At 40.8% G+C, this 14,957-nt stretch overlaps 1 protein-coding gene across 1 annotated transcript in view; it reads right to left on the reverse strand.

The window, feature by feature from the left end:
- GPC6 (glypican 6) overlaps positions 1-14,957 on the reverse strand; it is a 751,944-nt gene that overhangs the window by 7,642 nt on the left and 729,345 nt on the right. The window contains exon 8 of the mRNA XM_042034994.1: positions 6,202-6,338. Within this exon, the coding sequence (XP_041890928.1) occupies positions 6,202-6,338 (137 nt within the window). The remainder of the gene's footprint in view (positions 1-6,201; positions 6,339-14,957) is intronic.

The following is a 14,957-nucleotide window of genomic DNA, read 5'->3' on the forward strand; positions in this document are numbered from 1 at the left end:
GCTCAAATGCAAGCATCTGCATATAATCAGAGTCCCACTCTCACCAGATATAGTCACCACCAGATCCAGTCACCACCAGATCCAGTCACAGCTAGTCAGCAGTTTATTCATCAGTGGAGCAGGGACAGCTGTTAGAGTCCCATGTGCCTTTGGCCAAATGACTGATTCATTATATTTCACCTGCTGGGATTTACTTGCATAAACACAGACAGCTGGTGCCATTTGAATGCTCTTACTTATTCCTCCTCTTCTTGTCCCTAGCTCTGACAGGTGAGCTCTGAAAGCTCTTTCTGGATCATATCTGCAGGCTTGAGGGAGAGGTCCTGGACATTTGGGGCATCTACAGTTATAGTGTGTGTCTTTCTTTAGGCAGCTGAATTGAGTCTTGAATGCCACTTTAGCCACTAGGATGTAGGCCATTTGGTGTCATACTGCCACTCCAGTAGGGTTTGAATATCTGTAGGTCCAGGGTCTAATTTGCCAGTTCCAGGAAGGTGTCTTCACTACTTAGACCATCTTACATAGCAGTAGGTAATGTGTTCAGGCAGTGGAAAACTGCCCCTTTGAGTAGACTGACAGGATATTGAGGCTCTTTTCAGGCACCATAACATTAGTGCTTTTCAAAATGCTCAAGCAGTTTTAGCCCAGGCTCTGGTCCAGAGGGGAGGCAGTGTCCTGTGTCATACTCATCCCAGAAGGCCCAGAGAGTCTCTAACGATACTACAACTAGATGGACCACACACTCCTTATTGTCTCACTCTGTATTTAAGTACCTGAATTTACATGTCTGAATGTGTAGCTGGATTCTACCCTCATTACTGAACCAGTTCACCTGCTTCTTTGGGGGCATGGGGGGGAGCAGTCAGAAAAGTCTATATTGAATGAAATATCTTTGAATAGTTTTCCTTTCTTTACAGCACTGATGCAGATATAGGAACACGCAGCCCAAGGTGTTTCATGAATGACAGCCTCGCAGAGGCAGCCTGACACATGTTCTGACAAAAGCATTTTGATGTGTGTGGGGTAGGGTTAAGTCACACTGAATAGGAAGCCATGTCTTGGGACTGTGATTTGACAGAAGATTTGTTGCTGGCTGGGCAAAGTTGTTGAACACAGCTGCTTTTGCTGCAGTTCCGAAAGTGGAGACACCCTTGTGAATTTTAAGCTTTGCTGCTGCTTCTTCTCTCGTTAATGATCTCTTTGTTGGCCTGGCCATTACAAGAAGTGTATGCCCATTATAAATGAAAAGAAGAGAAGTGCCAACCTGAATCAGTGTCTGTTCTTTGCATCCTCCTAGCAAAAAAGAAAAAAAAGAAAAAAAGAAGCAAGCTTTCTTAGCCCTGAGTACAGAGAAGCTGAACAATACTGTTTGTTTTCTTCTGTTTGCTCCTTGCTCAGCTATGTCAGGATTTTAGTGTAATTTATGTTGTTTTCTAAAATATTAATGCTTTCGGTTCCTCTTAGCCTTTCCACAGTTCTTGCTTGCCTCAGCAGACACAGCAAAGATGTCTTTTGGCACATCATAGCCAAGTACCACAAAGCCTATTTAAAACCACTTCTCTTCTCCCCCCCCCCGCCCCGCTTTTTTTTTTTTTAATAACTCATTAATGTTCCAGGGTGTCTGCTTCCTTTCCAAGTCTAAAAATGATTGACGAATCTTTCAGGTCATTTATATAAAGCCTGTAGAGTTGACACCCCCCTACACAAAAAAAAAAAAAAAAAAAAAAAGAATCTTCTGATTTTTAAAAGAATCTGTCTTAAAGGACAACATTCTTCATATTTCGCTGCCACAGCAGCTACTTACAGTACAACTGGGGCATGCCACCTAGTCAGTACTGGAGTTATTCCAGGGGCACAAAATTGTAGGCAGCAAAGTACAAAATACAGCACAGGGTTACTCAGGCTGGGCTGGGTTTAGACAGTCACATCTGGTCCAGAAAGATAAGTGCAATGGAAAATTGGCTTGTTTGGCTAACTAGTTCACCTCATCTGATTCTGTTTGCTCAGGAGGCAATCCCCATAGGATATTTTCAGTTTGGTTTTTCTTCCTGCATCTTGGAGAAAAGCTTCAGGAGACACAAGGAGAGGGAGAAAATGGCTCATCTGCCAATTTGTTGGAAGGTGTAAAAATAAACTAGAGCCATCAAGAATAGGCAGTTTTCACAGTTACTGAGAAGTGGTTTATTCATGCTTTCACTAGTGGTGCTGAATGGTTATCTGTGCCTACCTCCAGCTAGAGGACATTCAACTCACTGTCACTGCAAGCTTTGCTGGACAGCAGTTAGCAACTTTCTCAGGGCAAGCACTGATCTGGTGAGTCTTTCTTCCCACCTGAATTTCACCAGGAATTAAAAGCTCTGCCACAGAAGTAGACACGCCCATATGTATGGCAGGAGAAGAAGAGAATGTCAGGACAGCTGAGAATATTCTGTGTTTGTTTTGGTGACATACCTTGTAGTTTTGAGCTAGATATTGAAAATTATAATCTTCATTTTTCCTTTTCTTCCTTACTTTTCTCTATGTTTTTCTGTTTATTTCTCTGTCTATATATAATTCCTTTTCTTCTTTTCTTTGTAGGAGTGATAGGTTCATTGTGGAATGTAGGTCTCATCCATTCCATAGATTACAGCTGTTCAGAGCTGAGACATTAGTAAGTCTATAGCCCTGGTGAGCATGAGAACCAGGATGATAGTGCATGAGCACAAACTCTCAGATGCTTTGGTTGAAACGAGCTGGCTGAGTTGGTTGGAGCAATTCAAGGTTTGTCTCCTGAACATCAGATGGCTCCAGATTTGGTTGCTCTTCTCACTTCAGCAGAAGTCATATATTCAAGGACTAATACCTTGGACTTGGTTTAAGTCCTAAAGCCTGATTTCCATCATGCTTGGGAAAATTTCTTCATTTCTGGAGAATATCTATTAGTGAAGATGTTATCAGCTGTTTTTAAGAATTTAACTGCATGTAGAGAGGCAGGAAAACTTTCAAAGTTTGATCTTAATGTTTTTTAGATCCTAAATAGGTTTTGGAAATCTGTCTCTGTACATCTGGCAGAAGACGTTAATTCTTAAAACATAAAATTATGTCCATGTTCTTTTGTGAATACAAATATGATGGAGAAATCCTGCTGGGCATCTCTCTAAAAGGCACTTTGTCTTTAGTAGCTATTATCATTATTTTTAATATGGATTTTTCAAAAAAAGAGATTCATCCATCTAAAAAATATTTTCCCATTTCCACAGCACTTGGTTTCTATGTGATGTGACCTGATTAAAACCGTTCCTTGCACAGGATCAGCAATGAGCCAAGTGCACCCTTCCAGAACGCTAAATGGACGACTCTGTTACCCCATGATTACTTGTGAATTGGTGACCTTCAGTTGGCGACCTGGTGTCACTGTAAATTAATCATGGCAGCAAAGTGATATTTAGGGAGTGTAATAACCACAAATGACCTTGGTGTAATGCCTCTCTCAGGAGAAAGCCAAGCTTTTATTCTCTGTAATCTCATGTTTGTAACTTTTCCCCCAGTAAAAGCAGCATCGAAAGGTGATGTGTAAAGTGAAACATAAGGCATAATGTCTATCTGGAAGTTCAAAGTTTCTAGTTCTTTATTCCAAAACAGGATTTGATAACACCCCCAGAAATAATTTCCTTTCCCAGTGGTAGCCAGCACCATGTTGTCTTTTTACTTACAGTATTAATGTCTATGAAAACAGGAGGTGGCTAAATATCCTTTTTTTTCTATCACAGGCTTTTGTCATATTCTTTGGAATTCAAAATGCAGCTCCTCATATAGCACAGGGGTGCTTATGACAGCTGACACAGTGAACACAGATATATATATATATATATATGTGTGTATATATATATACACACACACATATGAATACTGGCCAGATTTTGCTATGCTTGTTCTTGTGAGCCACTATTTGATATCAGATACTAATCAATCTGATCAAGAAAACCTTTATTTTTTTTATGCTGCCGTAAATGTCTTTGTCCACCAGCCAAGAGGTGATTTTGCATTTAAAGCTAGTTATTTTCAATATTTTTTTTAATACTATTTCATATACAAGCCACGGCATTCTGTAGTGTTTCTCTGACTTATTGCTATTGCCTCCACTTGATGCATTTATTGAATTCTGTTACTAAGACTATGACTATTTCCTTTGTGAATGGATATTAAACAGAAACTGGGCAGAGAAGCAGTGGCTGGACCTGCTGAAATCATATCTTCAGGTGATATTTTGAAGCTGTCACTCTACATCCAGTGAACCGTCTGTGTTCAATTATCAAGGACATTATTAACAGAGGACAGGTCTTCTCTCTCCAGAGCATTAATCTTAGAAGGCATCACGGAAATAACCACGCTTCTCATAAGATAAATACAGCAAAAGAAGGGTGAAAAACTGTATGCATAAAATGTACCTCCCTAACTCCCAGCAAATGTGGAAGCTGTGCCAAACCCTTCAGTGCAGGAGCAGAAGAGAGCTGCCGAGTATTTGCCAGATGTGGTACACACACTAGAGTTGGCCATGGAAACCAGGAGGAATAGATGGATATTAAGGGATTTGACTGCTTTTTTGTAGAACGAGTAGCATATATCTCTTACTGATGCATGCATCCTGGTGTGGCTCATGGCATTTAGCTGGGATGCCTGGAAACTCTGCTTAACTACTGGCAGTGAGTGCACTGGCCTGGGCTCATGTCTTTCAAAGCTCAATAACAAGAAAGGATAAAATAGAGAAAGAGAAGCTGCACATTTTTATTTCTCTCTTCACACTGTTCCTTTGTGATGAATCCTGTAATAGCCAGACGCTCCTCCTAGTATTTCTCTGAATCCTCAGGGGCTTTCTCTGGATCTGGGACTTAGCAACTAAGCAATGGCTCATGCTTTCGGAAAGATTTGTTCACATGCATCCAAAAGTGGATTCAAGGGGCTAGCAGCATCCCAAACAGTGCCCTCCTCTTGTCTGCAAAATGAATTCTTTTGAAGGTTATGTAATAAGGCTAGGAAAAAATGGTGTGCATTCAGTGTGAAACATCCCCCTGTAAACTGTGCTCCTTAATAAAATGATCAGATGATGAGATGGTGGGGTGGGTGCAATCTATTTATGTATCCATCCATCCATCCATACATCCATGTAAAATTACACTGAGCAGGTTTCTAAGTTTTTTCCTATGTTGTCTAATTTTCACTGTTTTTATATTTTATGTGTTCGTCTCATTTTTTTCTACTGTTTGTTTGTTTGACTGGTTGATTGTTTTTTCTTATTGGCTCATTTTTGTATTCTGCCTTCATATGTATTGCCAGGTAAAAAGAAAAGAAAGATTCCAGTCTCTGAGTGCCAGAAAGTGTCACTTCTCTCGAGATTCAGCTGTCACCAGACACTCAAACCTCTCCATCCTCATGTCTACCCAAAAGCACAGGATACCGCTGTGCACTTGAAACCACACTGCCTCTGGCATGGTCCCTGAGCCAGTTCCTCCCTCTCTCAGCAGGGATAATCAGATCCTCTCCTCTGTCAGCTGATGAATCCACACTGGGACCTTTGGAGACACCTGCTCATCTGCTGGCTCCTGCTCTGCCGCAGCAGGGCCAAGTAAACTTCAAAATTAAAACTCACAGAAAACTCATCACAAATAAGGGCAGATGACCACAGTTATCTCTGAAGAAGTAACATAAGGTCAAATCTTCTACACAAGATAAGGAGGAGTGCTACATTTATTCTCTGGTGGTTATTTTTCATTTCTGCCCCACCCCCCCTGCCCCAGTAAATAGCCCTAAGCTTTGCCAGCCAATAGCAAGTAGAGTTGAAATTCCAATTTCTGTTTCATCCCTGTACGATATCCCAAGAGTGCAATTGCTTCACAAGCTGTCATTCCCAACACAGGGATGCTAAATGGACCTAAAGAGCTCTTTGAAATCTCAGTATAAATTATCCTTCTGGAGCCGAACCAATGCACATTTTCTGCCTTCACATGCTGACACGCTGTGCACATTTACCCTGACTCACACTCTGGCTTTAATGGCACTTTGACAATAAGTAATCTTGGCTACAAGCTGCATGCGGACAATGACTTGTTCTCCCCATTTCTGTTTCACCCTCATAAACAGTTTTGTGAAATACCCTCAGCTTCACGATCGCTTCAGGCCAGATGGGGATTTGGACCGGGTGGGGTGGAGAGGGGTCCACCTCACCTCGCCTTGGTGTGGCCATTCCAGCAGTCCTCCTCGACTGACGGACCGGCTGTCACTCGCTCATCCTTGCAGATTGTGTAGGGCAATGTTGACCAGAACTTTTTAGAGATCTTTAGCTTTTCCTTAATGTCTGTTACCTGATTAAGAGACAATGAGAGGGAAAACAGATTAAAAACATAAGCCACACTAATTATAATGTTAAACAATACATTGTTTAAATTTGTAATGGTGATGATGGTGAAGGTTAAAAAAGCTAAATGTGCTAAAACTTAATTTCCTGTGTTTAAAAACAAGACACTCAGCATTTGAGTTCAGAACATGCAAACAATCAAAGTCACCTTTTTCCACAGGCAAGACATTAATAAAAGCATGTTGCATCTTGCTCTTCCTGGTCTCCTTTTGTCTAAGGTTTTCTAAATATACACCTTTTTAAGAATTAATATGCCTCACAGTCTGCTGAATATGAATTCAGTTAAACAGTGTACATCAGATAAACCCACCAGCTTGGTCATGTCTTAGAAAAATATTATATAGACAGCTACATGTGCAGGTTCTAAAAAATGGTTCAGTGCTGAGCTGATGTTGAACTGATTTAAGATACACCGGCTGAATACATTACAGTACATTTGGATCTCAGTTATAGTGAGAAGTCATGCAGAGACTATATTCATCTTTGCTATTATGTGTAGATAAATATATGTAGCTGAATACAGAATCCGCATGCAAGAAATGTTGGGACAGTATCGAAACAGTTTCTTTACCTTATAAATTCCTTGAACAAATAATTTAATTTGGCATGATTCAGGCAGCAAGCAGGAACAAACTGAATTTCCAGCATCGACTTAATAAATAAATGCTCTGACTAAAATTTTATCAGTTCTTGTTTTGTGTATGGTATACTGGAGTGGGAAAATCTACAAGAATAGATAGAAGAAACAACAAAGGACAGACTACAAAGGATGAATGCTGCCACTGTTGTTCTTATGGAAACAGATGCATTTCACATTAAGTTGTAATAGGATTTAGGGGAGCTTGTTGAATAGCTTTTAAAGGAAATCGCTAAGCTTTGTTCTTTAAAAAACCAAGAAATAAAAGCTCTCCATTCTTCCATTCAGTTTTGAGATTGTCTTTTAGGTTGTTGAGGTACAATATTGTACTTGGCTATTTATCTCTTTTATCTTTTTTTCTCAGGACATGATAGCTGTCCTCGCAAATGGCCCATGCTGCTTTGCCATGCTTAAACCCTGTGGAATGTCACTTTATAAGCCAGGAGATAGAAACAGCTGAGGATGTTATTTCAGAAGCACTGTTTGAATTTTCATCCCCAAGAAATAAGTAGGACAGTATTTTTCTGTATGAGTTGTTGACAGTGTTTCTCGCTGTGATAGACACCTTATAAATCTCCTCCACATGCTTTGCCAAGCCCTAGTTGCTTTGTTTTCACATGAGATACTAGTGGCATTTGCAAGCCTTTAAAGTCTCAATAGGGGAGCCCTGTCAAGCCAAAAAATAAATTCCAGTTTACAGGCTGTGAACAAGGCTTTGACAGAAGTGGAGATGGTCTCAGGATGCCTGCCCTTTCTGATGTCTTTGGTGCATGGGACCAGGGTTTTTGGGGAGACAGCAGTCCCTCCTCTTCCCCTTCTGCTCATGCTGAGGGTAAAAACCCCTAGGTCTCTACTGGGACAGCTAACCAGCACAAGCAACTCAGTTAAACTGCCATGGTTCATGGCAGTTCATGGTGTGTAAATTCCTGCTAGGACACAGTGAGGATAGAGAAATCCTATAGAAAGTTTAAGGAAGAGAGTTCATAGGGTGAAGGATCCAGTCATATAATCAAAAGTTTATAGGGGAAAGTCAAAGGGATAGATTTTCTTATTATTGCTTGTGCCTGCATAACTACTTACACAAGCAATCTGATTGATATTGGTGGTGAGTAATTAGCTTTCAGAGCAGTAATTTCATTGCTTGCTGGAAGTTATGTAAAGCTATTCAAAACTCAGATGTTTAGAGTCACATTCAGATTTTGCCCATATTCAAATTAGAGCTGGTGCTCTAGGACTTGGGGACTTCTGTTTTGAACCACAAGTGATTCAACACCTGTTGGAAAGTGATTTTCCCCCTGACCCTTTTCAGGGCTGTAATTTGGCATAGAAGCCTTTCATTTTCACAGAAGCCAGCAAAAGAATGGAGAGAGGTTCTCACAGCTCACACATTGCACATGCTCTCCAGATACTCCCCGAAAATCAAAATGAGGACTCCCATTCCCCAGTCACTCCTGAAGATATTAAATGGGGTATGCATACTCTATATAAGATAACAAATCATTAAATTTCCTAACAGATTTTTAAAAAATTGGGGTAAGGGAGTACACCTGATAAAGTAAGATGGTCTTACTTTACTCAGGATTGTTGGTAAATGACAACTAATTAAATCTCAGCGGCATCCTTCTGAGGTGTTATTCCCAGTTTAGAGCCTGGGGGGAAGAAGACACTTGCATGACTCACAAAAGGCAGCAACAGCAAAAATGACTACAACTTAGGGAAAGGTTACCATTTACGGCCTCTCTAGATGCCTTTGATTCAGGTGCCTTTTAACATTTTTTTATCTCCTTCAGATATTTCCCTTCACAGCTATCTCCCACCTCCCACCTCCCTGCTGCATTATTTCACTTTGGAACTTTGCACAACTTGTGTGGACTCAGTCTCTGAAGTCTTGCCCTTTCCTGCTGTCTGACCAGACCTCTGTTAATCCTTACTTTTTAGGAGTGGAGTTTGCACATCAGTTTAACTGGTTCCTTGAACCTCATCCTGAAACCTTCTGGAAGTGCAGTGTGGTGTCTGATGGCTTTGCTAAAGGAATTCTGAACACTGATTGATTCACCTCCTCTTTTAGGGAGTGGCCTGATGGCCACTTCTGCGAGATCAGTGTTTGGGTTGGCAATGACTTTGGAGTACTTTTAATGTAACTTCAAATGCAGAATAGAATTAGGAGGTGCAATGCCTGCCATGACATGTTAAACTTTTGCCTTTTCAGGCAAAACCCTTTTCAGGGTTTCAGAGGCTTCAATTCTGGGCTCTTGTCAAGCATGACCACAGAAATTCTCTTATTAGTCCCCATGGTTACACATGTTCCTCTGTACATTGTTTTGATCGCCACCCGCATTTAAAAAATATATAACAGGTGTACAGACCCTTGAAAATGAGATAAAACCCACTAAGGACTCAGTTAACATTGCTTGCTTGTGATTTATGATGTCAGACTACTGTATTCCCCAGTGACCTGTGGCCTTGTAAATGATTCCTTGGTATTTCCTATTCTTTGATTTAAAGATTAACTTTCAAGCTTGGTTAGGCTTCTGTGGAAACATTTAAATATGAGACATATGCAGTTTTGATATTTTACATATTTCTTTTCCACTTGCTCTAGCGGAGATTTATAGGGATTATGACAGCTGGATATCTTTGGCTGTAGCTAGCCTGATTTTCCCTAGTTATCTTCCTGACATAGCCCTGATATTATATTGAAATATCCTTTTTTACAGCTACTTTGAAGGTGTGAAACTTGTTCTGAATCACAAAACTTTCACATAAGAAAAAAGACATAGCAAGAACCATGCAAAGAGTTAAATTTTTAATTTATTGGGGGATATATCAAAATGGATATTAAAATAGCCTTGCCTTGATCTATAATTGCTTACAGAAGAAAGGCATTACTATGTAAGTAAGAAAAGTTAAATATTTGCATCATTTGCAAAGAGAAAGTCCTATCCAGAGTTACAGGAATGGTATAGCTACACATCCTACATTGAGAAATACAGTTTATTTCTTATTTCTGCCATTGACTTCTTATGTGACCAAGTCAGTCACGAATGTCATGCAATTCCCCAGCAGAACTTGGAATGGCACCCATGAGCTCAGTTCCAGGCCTACCAGCATGGGCTCAGACATAAAGTAAATAAAACTGACCCACGTTTCTGTCTTCTTTATTCACCTTTCACTCCAAAGTCATGAAGCAGGTTAAAAGCAAGCCTGTCACTTTAGTAGGAATTAGACGTTAGCATTCCTTGCTTTATTTCAGGACATTTGGATAACTGAGAACTCAGAGTAAGTGTTGAATACACCATGTAAAAATAAAAGTGCGCAGAATGCCAGTTTTACAAGGCATGAAAGACTGCAGAAGGAGCCTTGCTTGTGGAGCAGGCAGACAGTTGCCAGCAGAATCACTTTGGTTTAATTTCTGATGGAAGAATGCTTCTTTGGCAGAGTGATAAAGTGTGCTCAGAAGCAATTGGGGGCAAAAAGCAAGTTTTAAATGTGGGTGTGCTAAAATAATTTTTAAAATGTAAATTCCATTTTTTTTCTTTTTGTCCTGCTCTGCCAAGTTCTTCTCTGTCAAGACCATCGCATACTCCTTCCAGATTTATCATCCCCACCCATATAATTCCTACTCTCAAAGGTAAAGGACTATCAGAAGATGCTAAAATCATGTTCAAAGATGGTGAAATGCATGCCAACCTGATGTAGGTTAAAGGCAATAAATGAAATCAAATAATATGGAATCTTTATGTTAAGAAGAAATGGTTCCCATTAACCTCCCTTTCTTCTTCCTGATGTTTTTGAATTGCATTTTTTTTCTTGTTTATTCTGCAATTTGGGAAGATTTTCCTTGTGAAGTTCAAGCAGACTATTCAGTTTGCCTTTCTGTCAACACCTTCTCCTTGTGGATGCTCAAAGACATCTTGCTGTAAAGTCCATTGAGAATTAAGCCTTTATGACCTGGAAAAATGTACAAATGTTTCTGGTTCACTGGAAGTTGCTTCTCTGCAGTACCAGGGTGTCACCCCAGATATAGTACTGTGGGTTAATATGTGGCAGCATAGATGCACAGATGGAAGATGTTTCAAGTGGCTGCTTGTGATGGGGTGCTGTAATTTCAGGGACTTCAGGCTGTGTGTGTAAAGTGTATCCTATCCTATCAGTGTATTACACTGAGAGAACAGCTAGAGACAGTGAGGAGAAAGAGGTCTGGCATTTTGTCTTGGAGAATAGACATGAAAGCAGCCATCAGAGGCCATGTTTGTGTCTGTGTAGTTTCTTTAGTCACATACTCCTTTGCCCTTTAATTCACAAGCAACATTTAACTAATGCTGCTTCTTCATGCTACATTATTTCCCAGTGAAAAGCCAGACATGTTTTTTGTTTCCCTGCTGCTTGCTTTCCCCTAGAAGCATCTAAGACACGCAGCCATGCACTCAACACCCTTGCAGTCTTTATTAAAAATAATATAGACCTTGTATAATGGTGGGCAGCTGGATAATGGATTTATGGATATGGTGCTTGAGCAACTGAGCTGCATGTGGAATTGTGAGAGACATGCCCTTCATCATGGGCATGGCCAGGTAGGAAGAACAAACAGTTCACCACCATCTGATTTGTGTTCTGCCCTACTAGCAGAAAGCTGCGCCAGGCTTTCATCCATCGATTTATGTCCATTAGGGATTTAATCTGAAAGCATTCTAAGACTAACAGCCAACAATTTATTTAAAAGGACTAGGTTAGCAAGCACATATTATATACCGTTCCTAACTAACTTGTTATGTTTATGTGTCTGCTACGTGTGTGTCACAGTCAGGGCAAGAATCATATGTCACAAGCAGCTTAGTATAGCACGGCTGGGTATTTTAACTGACATACAGTTTTCCTTGTAAAAGGGGCTTAATGAAAAGCAGCTAATTTGGGCCCTGAAGTTTTAGGGGCTGTCCCTCATGAAAGATGTGTCTCCTGTATGTCCTTTGTTACATCTGCCGTCTTCATATAGATATCTCAGAGGCACTAGGCATTTATCTATAAGCAACTGAATCGGGCTCGCTCTATCTCACACAGCTAGAGGATCTCTCTCAGAGGTTTTTTTAAAGGCACCTTCATTTCTCCACTGATTTCATGTAGGGCGCTGAGGCACACATTTTTGTTTAGAATGGCTCATTAGGTGCCCAAAATTTTCAAGCACACTAGGCACCTCAGTGAGGGTGACTTGCTTCGCTTATAAAACAAGTGAGGCAGAACTTTATTTGCTCTCTGTGGAATTTTTTTTTCATACATTACACATTTCCGTATTTTCTCACAAAATAAACTTAAATGCCAAGCAGTTGCCAAACCACCACACACTTGAAGGTGGATTATTCTCAGCCTTTTAAAAAGTGAAGCGTGTGCCCCATGGATTCAGCAGGATTTGAGTTTCGCGTTGCCCCAGCTGCCAGGGAGCACCCTGGATTTGGGGGGCCCTCGAGATGGCAGTGTTGCTCACTCTTTAGGCTGCTGCCAGCCCCCCCCCCCCCGCCCCCGCCCAGCACACCCGCTGTGCTTCCCAGAGAATAAGACTGTAGATTGTTCCGCTGAATATAAAACTGACAACCCTGTTATTTTAAACTAGAAAGTGACAGGCTGTTATTTTAATGAGGTCTGCCAGTGCCAAGGTTAACCAAAGCTTTATTTTCCCTACAAAACATTAAGGCTGTGGTTCTAAAAAGGGGGCTGTGAAATTTTATGGTTATTGATACTTTCTCAGGGCAGAGGAGTTCTGAGAATTTCACCCAGGTCTTCTTGCTCAACAAATGCTTTTTGGTTTTCCACCCCCCCTTTTTTTTTTTTTTGACTTTGTGACTTTAAATGGTCCAGAGCTTTACCAATAACTGCCTGCCCATGATTCATGTTTCTGAATCTGCAGAAAAGCAGATGACAGCTCTTCTAATCAAGAACTAATGCAGAATCCCAGTTATAAAGCACAAATGGGCGCTTGGGTAATTTTTGAAATAAAACAAATGAGCCAGGCGACTTTCCAGAGGTAGACTTTTCTCATCAGAGTATTTTAAAGTAAAATGAAAGGATTTTTTGCTGTCATCGTCTCTGAGAGCTATCACCTCTTTGACAAGAAAAAAGTTAAGGCCTTTAATAACAGTAAAGAATGGCTGTTAACCTTACCAAATTCTCAGAATAACACATATATAAGTTCAGAGAGTTAGGGTACATTCAGCTTCCACACTAATACTCCTACATTTATGTATCTACATTCACATCACAGTCCCCAGAAACCCAACACTGACTCACTTAAGTTTCTAGTGCCTTTTGAGACACCTGCAGTGACCTGAGCAAGACTCCTATAATTTGTGATTTATATGTGACCACCCAGGGTACTGTCTTGGATGACCTGGTTGAACTGTGTTTCACTGAGCTTTGACCTGAAACACGCATTTTAAAACAATCCAGGTTGCCTACTGCACGTTTTTTCAGGAAAATAATTTACAGGTCTGCATGAGGGCTGACATGATCTCGCAGAAGGCTCCTTGCCATCTGTGGCCTGGAAATGCTGGTGTCACGCTGCGTGCTTGCTGGCTCCAGGGGCAGGTGCCATTGCCCAGGTAGGGGCTAGACAGTCACTGCTCACAGCTGACAGCCTTGTGCTCCAAAAGAAGACAAGTAAAGCAGGCATGCGCCTTTGGCACTGCTGCTTTTCTGTGTCTTAGCCCTCACCTGGAGATCCTACCTTCAGCAGTCTCCACAGCCTTGCAGAGAGCGTAATGTTGTAATGTTGTCTCACATCATCAAATAGACCCTTCTTTTTTAATAAAACACTAACATTTTTGCTTACAGGCAGGTAGAGCCTGACACAAAACTCCTCCCACATTCAACATTCATTTTGGCTGAGGACACACGAAGTGCAGAAGTTTGTCCAATGGTGGAGCAACCTGGGCTAATGTTCTTTCCATAAATGTGTCCATTTAAACTCTACACTTTGACCCCCAGTAAATAAAAACCTTGCTTTTGGAAAGTAGAAGGTACTGGAAACATCAGTGCCCTGAAATGGAAATCTGTAGGACCTGAGGCAGCTTTTCCCTTCCGTGCAATACCTAGGAGCAGTGCTAAAATGCTGGTCTATAAATCTGATTCAAGCAAATCCAAAGCACTCGGAGGAATCAGCTTTTTATTGCAGATAAGTATAAAAGTAGCAACAGAAATATGCTGGAATCTTAAAGATAAAATGCCAGAGGCTTTTCTGTGGCAAGGCTAAGCCGTTAAGCACTGATTCTTTCTGAACAGCCCTTCATCCCTCCGAGCAAAAATGTTAATAGATAATGTAAACAATTACTAATAGAGTATTTCAAGCTTACACAGACTTTCATTTGTCCTGGAAATGTTCATCTGGTACCTGTAGTGAAGTGGCTGTTTCTTCTCTTAAAACTCAAGGGTTTAAAAGGAACTGCATGTGTTATAGCAGACAAACAGTTCAAGCCTCCCAAGAGCTGTGAGAAGTGTAAGATTTCAAAGGGCAGCAAGAGCTGGGATATGTCCTTTCATAACAGCAAGGATAATTGTACTTCATACTTGAAGTAGCCTTACATTTTACTTCACTTCTTCTAGTAGTTACTTCCTGACATAGCTCCTTTGCTTTCCAAACTGAAGTTCTCAGTAGACTCTCAATGACTCAAAGCCAAACTTTTCAGACCCTCTTATCCCAGGGGTTCACCAGGCCCCACAGACTCAGCCTGAGGGACAGCAGCTGCAGAGAGCAAGGCATTAGAGCTGGTAGAGTGCTCTTCTCCACATCATAATCTGGATTAATAGTGTCCCCATTATTAATGCTTTATGGGAATACCCCAAACTTGCAACCGTATACAAACTCCTGCTTGTTCTAACATCATAATTTATTCCATCCAAAATTAATCCCCTGTTAGGGGATTTCCCTTCCCTAACACCTCT

Source organism: Corvus kubaryi, unplaced genomic scaffold (genome assembly GCF_017639235.1).
Source record: "Corvus kubaryi isolate FWS band 111438036 unplaced genomic scaffold, C.kubaryi_AGA036_p1.0 133, whole genome shotgun sequence".
NCBI classification, from domain to species: domain Eukaryota; kingdom Metazoa; phylum Chordata; class Aves; order Passeriformes; family Corvidae; genus Corvus; species Corvus kubaryi.